Raw genomic sequence first — 8,366 nt, 5'->3', positions numbered from 1 at the left:
CTGCTATACCGCACTTTTGGAAATTGATTCCCACTTCAGTGCTTGAGTTGAGACAGAAGAATGGAGATAGAAGCAGAAAATCAATGTAGATTTCCACACCCTAAATGAGTGAAAGCTTCCTAAGCTCCTAACAAGTGCTTTTTTCTGATTCAGGATATGTCCCTTAAAATATCGAAGCAGTTGTCCCTTCTTGAAATAGCAGCCAGGCACAGACAACTCACTGCAGATATGCTCTTCAAAAATACTTAAACCCCCATGTCCCTGGTGTTTCAGGGAATTTCCTCACACAATCTGATGCATGCAAGATACAAATCTCATCATTTGTATTTACTATTTTGTATTAATTTATGCCAGGGTTTCTATTTATAAACATCTTTGCTTGTACTTTACTTACAGAATGAGTCCAAACAACCTAGTTTTGAACACAATAAAATAGTAACATTATATGCAGACTATTTCATTTCAATTAATAGAATTATGGGTGAGATATTGACTCTTGTATCATGCAGAAATGGGAAACAAAGTGGGAGTTTCTCAAAACATAAGAATTAGTGCTAGGTTTTATATTCAATAAATATAAATTTTAAATTAAACTCTCTAGACACAAGGCAGCATTGACAGGGGGGTCATTAATTTATGCTGTATCTTCCAGATAAATTCATCACAGTTACCTCAGGTAGGTCTTCAGCTTTACTGACAACAAAAAAATACAAGAAAAACATAAAACCAGTCCACAAATGGTTCACCTTTTTCTTGTGAAGATTTATTAAAATAATCTAAATCAAATCACATGACAAAATAACTGCATTGCTAGTCCAGTTTCACATTCAGTATTTTCAAAAAAAAAAAAATCTTAAGTTTAGGTGAATGAAAACAGCATTTCTTAAAGTTTTATCACAAAGTAAGAACGGCGTAGCATATAGAATTTTCAGGTCAGGATGGTTTTCTCTGAAGGTTTGCTGTTCATTGGAGTCAAAAAAATATCATTCCATCTTTTTGAGTAGGAAGTGTTTCCCTTCCAACTTGAAGATCCAACTTAGTACATGATATAAAAATTTTCTCTCCCTAAATTTCCTGGATGTGCTGAAAATTAGAAAAGAAACATGGAAACGTTTTGATTGTAGGAATCGTAAATCATTTGTTTCCCCTTTAATTGAACAAAAAGGTTTTTTCTTACTTGCTGAACCGGAGGTATTTTATAGATACCCAGTGTTATTTTACATCAAATAAACCCAACAAGAGGGAGCACACATTGGGGTTCATCACAGGGTGGCAAAGGTCTGACAGAAGGCCATGTCCATTCAGAATATGTTATTCACACTTCTCACACTTTGTGTGTCTGCTGTAAGCCCTTTTATTCATTTTCAAAACAAACAGTCTCAGCCTGTCTCTCTTCTGATGGGGACTGCTTTTGCATGCTGAAATTCTGGCTTTCTTAAAATCAGCAGAAGTTTTGACACTGAATTCAATCAGGTTCATGATTTTGCTCTCATTTTTTGATCATTTTAGTTAATGATTTCACTTGATCTCTGTATCCTGGCTTATGCAGACCACTCAGATGAACACTTACTGTTCCTGTCAGTCAAGTAGTTAACTATGTCCTATATTTTCTCCCTTTCTAACAAATCAAAGTGTTTGATTTGCTCTCTGCCAACAGAGCTAGGAATAGCATACCCTCAATCTCTTCATGCCCTGATTTGCAATATATTGTATGTTACGAAGGTGTGGAATTGGATTAAAAGCTACAGCACAGTGCTCTGCAGATAAATCCACTGCAGGTGTGCAGTTTAATAGGATTTTAATTTGGTAACAAGTGAAGAAAAAGCAGAAGCCTAGAATGGGATTTTCCAGATGAAAAAAATGCTATTCATGCTGAAAGAAAGCAACTGCAAGCTCTGTGATAAGGAATAAAGATCTGGCCAATGCTCTCTGAGCTGCACTTTTATAGATTACAGCTTGTTCAGAGTATCTCTTGTCCTGCCACTGGTTTCATTGATTCTGAGTACATAAGATGTGTGTTTGGCTCTATAGCATTTCAGCTGCCACACTTCCCTGCTAAGACAGTGTATACAAATCTTCTATTGTCTCACTCCCTGCCCTCTACATCTTTTCATATAAAACCAATGTTTTCCTCAGTAGATGCCACCAGCTTGGAATGTATTCTGTCTTCAAGAGTATTAACTCTATTTATTAACTCTATGTGTTAACTATTTAAACTATATGTAAAGATAAAATTCGTAAATGTGCTGCGCTATTCAAAATAAATGGAAAAAAATGGTCTCTCTGCTGAGGAGTCTAATTCATATTCAGCATCAACTAGGAATGGAAGACCAGAAACAGATGGGGAAGGAAGAAGAAGAATGAAGGTGATAACTAAAAGATCATGAAGGGATCTGCTAAGCCACACATATTGGTGCTGATGATTTCAGGGTAAGGTTGGGAGATTATCTTCTGATGTCTGTTACCAGTCCTCCCTCATATTTTTCCAGGGTTTTGTAGCAAGACTAAGTGGTTAGCACTAATTTCAATGAGCTGAGTGTGGAGGTGCGATGAACAGATTTTTTTCCCCACAGCATAACAGGCTGTAGAGACAGCATAAAAATGCCTTGTGGGACAAGATTTAAAAGCTATGGAGGTTGGTGGTGTTGGCAATGGATGGAGTGGAGGATGGGAACTGATGAAAAGCACTGGGTTTCAGAAAGCTGCCAAGCCTGCCTGAGGTGAAGGAATTAAAAGCAAAAAATATGAAATAAACCTGAGCACTATGTCAGGCAGCAAAAATATGGTCCAGAAAACAGCAGTGTGGCTGGTGGATGCTGTGATGACTGCTGAGGGTTTATATACCCAACAGACTGGGCTGTGGCCAAAGTGGGATTAATCAAGAGCAGAGACAGATGGTTCCTTGGAAGCATGATGATAATTTTTGGTGGTCAGAAGTCACAGAACAAAAATCATCCTGCAATGGGGATCTTGTCAGAGGATTTACAGAGATGACAAAGTGGTGGGTGATAGAGATGGTTTTGGCAGCTGTGTTTTTCAGCAACTGCTGGAATTAGTGTTGACATACAAAAAGAAAGAATCTGCAATGGCTGAGGTGGGACCTACCACCCATCTGAAGAACATGAGCCAACAGAAGTGCTCACTCACTCTTTCAGAGCTCCTGAAGCCCCTTTGAGCTGCAGGTTCAAGTTTTTCAAGTCCATCACAAACTGTAAACCCTTGAACCACAACATAACAGGCACTTACTAGAGTCTCTTTTTCATCCCAGTTATCAGCATTTTGCTCAAGGACTGGTAGAATCCATCATCTGTTGGGTTTTTTAATCTCTAAATCTCTAATCTACACTTTCTCAATCCTTCTTTGTGCCCTTCCCTCACCCACACCTTCTCTCAAGTCCTCATACTCCTTGTTTCACATCTTACACCCTTCCTCTCCTACTCTGACCTCCCTCATCCCTCAGTCCAATCAGCCTTACTCTGTTCTTGTGATCAGGTACAAAAAATGAGAAACTGATAGACATATCTAGAAGGACATCACTTACACAGACTAAACCTGGGTCAAGCCCTTGTCTGATCATCCCTCAAAAAACATTGCAATGGGCATAGGGGATCATAAATATGGCAACCCAGTGAAGAGCATAGGAAATGGTCAGATATTGGATAAAATTTCTAGTGGTTCATTTCCTCATTTCTGACCATCAGTGATTTAGAGCTCTCCTGCAAATAGTCAGCACCCAGTTCAGTTTAGGTTTTGACATAAAGGTCGTATGGCAGGATGGGTCATTATTTTACATTTGAAAAATAAAAAAGCTGTTAAACATGCCCATCACACGTATAAATCCTTCCTGGTTTGTCCCCTGTGTGTCTGCTTTCTCCCCTCCAATTTTGTCTGCTGAACTAGTCTTAGCATATCTTATATTTTAAAAAATAGGGTCCCCTAAAGGTCTTTGTAACTAATAAAGATGCTTTTAAAACAGTCCACTCCTGTGCTAGTGTATGGAAACTGTCTACCTCTTAGGAGTAAAATAACGATAGTAGTGTCACTGAAAAATGTCATTTTCTTTGTGAGTCCTGGTGCTGTTAACATTTGTCCTTCACAGTTTTCTGGAAAACACAGTGTTGTCTGAGATATAAAACAAGTGCTCCTACTTGTCTACTTGGAAAAGAAATATGAAAACAGCTGAAGGTCTAACGCACCACTTGCATTAACCTCAAAAGCTTGATCCATGTTCCCATGTGCTCTTCTATTTTAGCCTTGTATTCTAGAAGACTTAGAGTCTAACCTGTTTTCTACCTGTGTGTCACACCTTATGCTATTAAATTTGGAGCAGTGGACTGACTGCAAGAAAATCTGGTGGAGCAGAAAGGTCTCAAGGATTTCATATTTCTGAATCTTTTGGTAAAAGTAACAGGAGGGAAGAGAGCCTCTCAGTGCTTCCAACAGTAAGGAAAGACCACGCTGTAACCTCTCTTTTTTGATCAATAAATACATGCAGTCTGTTTGTCAGCTAGCCTATGGCCTGCTCCCCGCCCACCAGAGCAGCACTGCTCTTCCTTAGACAACACTTGGGGAATCAGAAGGAGCTCCAGAGGTCTGCTGGAAAGCTAAGGAAAGAATCAGGAACCTGTGGTGCTGGGGAGGTGGGTGGTATTGAGATTACAATTCCTTGATAGGATTGTGGGGTGGGGGTAGGATGTTGTCCTAGGTTACAATACAGATGTATTTAGTATTCTATTACCACAAGCTGTGGGGCATTAGCTGTTATCTCCTGCTAACGACTCACCCCTGATAACAGACAATGAGCCATCAAGGACCCACCGCATGACTCATGGAATTATCTCATCCTATTGTGAGATGCTCCACCCAGGAGGGAGGAGCCAAGCATTTCCCACCTGGATATAACCTGGCCTTGGAGCTGCCTAAGTCAGCCCTGTCTGCTGGGTTCCCAGAGGACAAGAGTTACTACTGGACCTTCAGCTGGAGACCAGACCTTCCACAGGATCACTGCTTCAACTGAACTACTTCATTTGGACTGCTGCCACCATCCTATCAGGGTGTCAGGTTGTATCTGACTTTGTCAGTGCTTTTCCTTGTATTATTATACTTATTTTAAATTTTCCTATTCAATTTTAATCCCGACTTGTGATCTCCTACTGGTTTGTTTTCAAACTAACACAGATGTGGAGGATTGTGGCTTGAGGATTCAGTGACGTTGGACACAGCTCCACGCAAACCTGAATTTTGTTAGTTGTACTTCACGTGCATAAAAAGCCCCAATCAGCCCCACCCCTCCCAATTTGTCCTAATTTACTCAGTTTATAGCTTTTTCCCCCATCATTTTCTTTTAAGTTAATGTTAATTTCACCTTGCTGACAGTGGCTGTGTTCACCAAACAACTCAGAACTCTGGAAAACATTACTTAATCCAAAGTTATTCTGGTTTTGCATCACAAGAGCTGTCTGTGGAGTACTGGCTGCAGGTTCCTCCTCTGCAAAACAAGCTGAGAGATGGCTGGGCTCATAAACACACAGAACAGGGACCTCATTTTGCTTTGCAACCAAGGAATTTTCATCTTCCTTCTCCTCTTCTATATAGGACTGGAAAATGTGAGCCGCAAAATCAACAAGTAGCATATTCAACAAAAGCCAGGATCCTAGGTTTAAAGAAAAACAAAGATAATTATGACAGCCTCTTCATTTGTGTATCTTTGTGATGTGTTCTTTTTTGAAGGGCTTCATTATAGTAATGGGCTAGAAAAAGTAATGGACCAGTGCTCATCAAACACTTCCAAATCAATGTACTTCCAAATATCCCAGAAAAACAGGCAACACTGCAGATTTTAAACAGAAGCAAAAATCTTTTCCCTCATTTAACTGGAGAAGAAAGTTGTGCTCATTCACTTTCCTGTTCAAGTTCTTCCCCACATTCACTTCTACTATAAGGCTTATCAATAACCACAAATCATCCCCATTCTCCCCTCAGACAGGTAAATCATTCCACCTCTTTCCAAGGAAAACCTCCTACAGACATCTGTGTGTCTTGTATCTATGACATTAAATGCACCACCTTGCAGCTTTGGCCATAACTGATAAAAGCCAAGAGAGACTAACTGAGGCCATTGACTTTTGACTCATACCTTCCTTGAAAGCCATTACAGTAAAAAGTAGATCTTCTTTCATGCCATAAATCTGCATAGGAATTCATCAAGCAATTTATAACTTCTGCATCCTACAAAGTAGTTTATATAGACACCAACCAGGACATATCACAATTTATATGAATTACCACAATTTACAGAGCTTTAAAAAAGAAAAATATTGTCTCTTTTGATGTTATATGTGTCTGAGAAGATACTGCTTCTGGTGCTCACTCTTTTGAGGATCTTTACATTATAGGAAAGTAGGGGGAAGTATTTGTTTACCTATAGGACAAGGAAAGGGATTTTTATAGTTGGAGTTGAAACTATAGATTTTTTTAATACTACTCCAAGAGTGTTTCCAACAGTCTTACAGGTGTTTTCAATATATTCTCTAAGAGTAAGCATGAATAGTAATAGAGAGGAACAGTTTTCAAGAGGGACTAGATTGAAGCAACTTGCTTGCAGAAGAGGAATGCACAGCTCACTGCTCAGTGCCCATGGCTTGGCAATGCATCCCTGAATGCCATGGAAGGGAGACCAGCAAGGAAACAGCTGTATGAGCTGACATGAAACTCTGTGAGGGAGATATGTAGAGGCACATTTTCTGGGAAGGAGATGGAGCTGAAGGAGCTGTGGAGGTCCCATTAGCCCTGGCTGCTGTAGTACACTTGGTCCCTGCTGCCTTACAGCAGGGGTAACTGCAGGGTTCCTCCCATCACATTTGGGCATCACCCTATGGAGGCTGGGCTGGAAAATGGTGAAATTCAGAGGCATGAGTATGCCAATATATTATGTGTATATTATGTGTGCTGGATGTGGCAAGCTAGAAGGCAAGAGATCAAGTCAGAAGTAAGGTTAGTTTTGGTTACTAGTATTGCTTTATTTTGGGGGGAGGCATACTGCATTTACATGACACATATTTCCCTAAGTAATTGTGTTTCCTCAGTGTGGATGCTACATAGTCTATCTTTTGAAGAAATGCTGAGATTTATGAAATTTCTGGAAAGCAATGACCGTGAGTACAGAACTTTTACACCAGATGGCTTGTTAACAGAACTGATTCAGCCTGTCTGCTAAAACTCAGTCTCCTAAAGGAATAGAAACATGCAAAAAAGGGACATTGATAGATCAAATACATTTTAAAGAATAAAGAAAGAAGACAATAATGATCAAATTATTGAAGCATCAAAGAAAAATATTAAAAAATATTTTAACTCTTTCATATTTGAGAATAAATTCAATTTTAGTGTTATTGAAGTATAGTAGAAAAACTGTCATAAATTGTAATTTGTAACTAGTTTAATGAAGTCCCCAGCAGACTAAGAGATGTGTTCCATCTATTGTATCCCATCCATCAACACAACTGCACAACAGGGAGGCAATTCATTAAACACCTCTTGTGGTGGAAAGAGGATTTCATCATCATGGGGGACTTCAATAAACATTGTGCTTCCAGGGCAGTTCTTGGAATGCATTCTCAATTTACTCATTGCCAAAACTATTGCATGTAGCATTGGAGAGTTTTGTGCAGAACTCTGGAGAGAGAAAAAGGACTGATTATTTTATTATTACTATAATGCAGCAGCTGATGGATGAGGGACCCTACTGAGCTGTGTTCCCTGCAGACACAGAACAAAACTCTGATCCTGCTCCAGACAGTTTACAACGTAAACAGAAGGCAAAAGGTAGCAGCTTGATGCAGAAGGGTGTGCTCATACATGCACAAGCACAGTCATTAATGGAGTAAAAATACTGAAGAACACAGAAGGCAACAACCTTGACATACCCCTTTGTTATGTATTTGTAGCAAACACATTTAAGTATGGTTTTGAAGGGGTATTTCAAAGATAATGAGGTTTTCTTTGGCTATTTGTATGAAATTGCATCCAACAGAAGAGTTAAAAATATGAAGGTGCTCCTTTGAAAATCTATAAGGTGTTTCATGCCGTTTGGGATTAGGTGCAACTCACAGGAGATGGTACATTTCTGCAGAAATGGCACCTCTGCAAGGTGTTACAAGTGAAGAGAAAGGCAGTTATTGTAGAGATTGGACTGATTTAAGACCTGTTTGTATCACCTCAAGCCTCTTCAAGTGAACGCAACTTCACAGTTCCTTCCCTTCTGCCTTGCACTGGTGTGTGATGGATTTGATGTTTGGCAGCTCAGAGCCCTAAAATGGAGAGAAACCTAATCCAACTAAAGAAGTGACTGTTTTTCAGTCAGTTTA

At 39.5% G+C, this 8,366-nt stretch overlaps 1 protein-coding gene across 5 annotated transcripts in view; it reads right to left on the bottom strand.

Annotated features, from left to right (window-relative positions):
* Window positions 1-741: 741 nt before the first annotated feature.
* The window catches only part of RFX8 (regulatory factor X8), a 32,837-nt gene continuing 25,212 nt past the window's right edge, over window positions 742-8,366 (bottom strand). For 4 of the 5 annotated variants that reach the window (XM_085054599.1, XM_085054606.1, XM_085054616.1 and 1 more), the window contains 2 exons: window positions 5,366-5,653; window positions 742-1,083 (listed from right to left, as the gene is read on the bottom strand). In XM_085054599.1, coding sequence (XP_084910725.1) covers window positions 1,037-1,083; window positions 5,366-5,653 — 335 coding nt within the window. In that variant the 3' untranslated portion in view covers window positions 742-1,036. Of the gene's footprint in view, window positions 1,084-5,365; window positions 5,654-8,212; window positions 8,310-8,366 lie in introns of those variants that run through there. The other variant, XM_085054634.1, reaches the window with a different exon arrangement.

This window comes from Lichenostomus cassidix, chromosome 1 (assembly GCF_008360975.1).
Source record: "Lichenostomus cassidix isolate B80296 chromosome 1, HeHo_3.0, whole genome shotgun sequence".
In the NCBI taxonomy this organism is placed as follows: domain Eukaryota; kingdom Metazoa; phylum Chordata; class Aves; order Passeriformes; family Meliphagidae; genus Lichenostomus; species Lichenostomus cassidix.
Note: the sequence above shows the minus strand (reverse complement) of the source record. Positions and strands in the feature narration are given on the sequence as shown.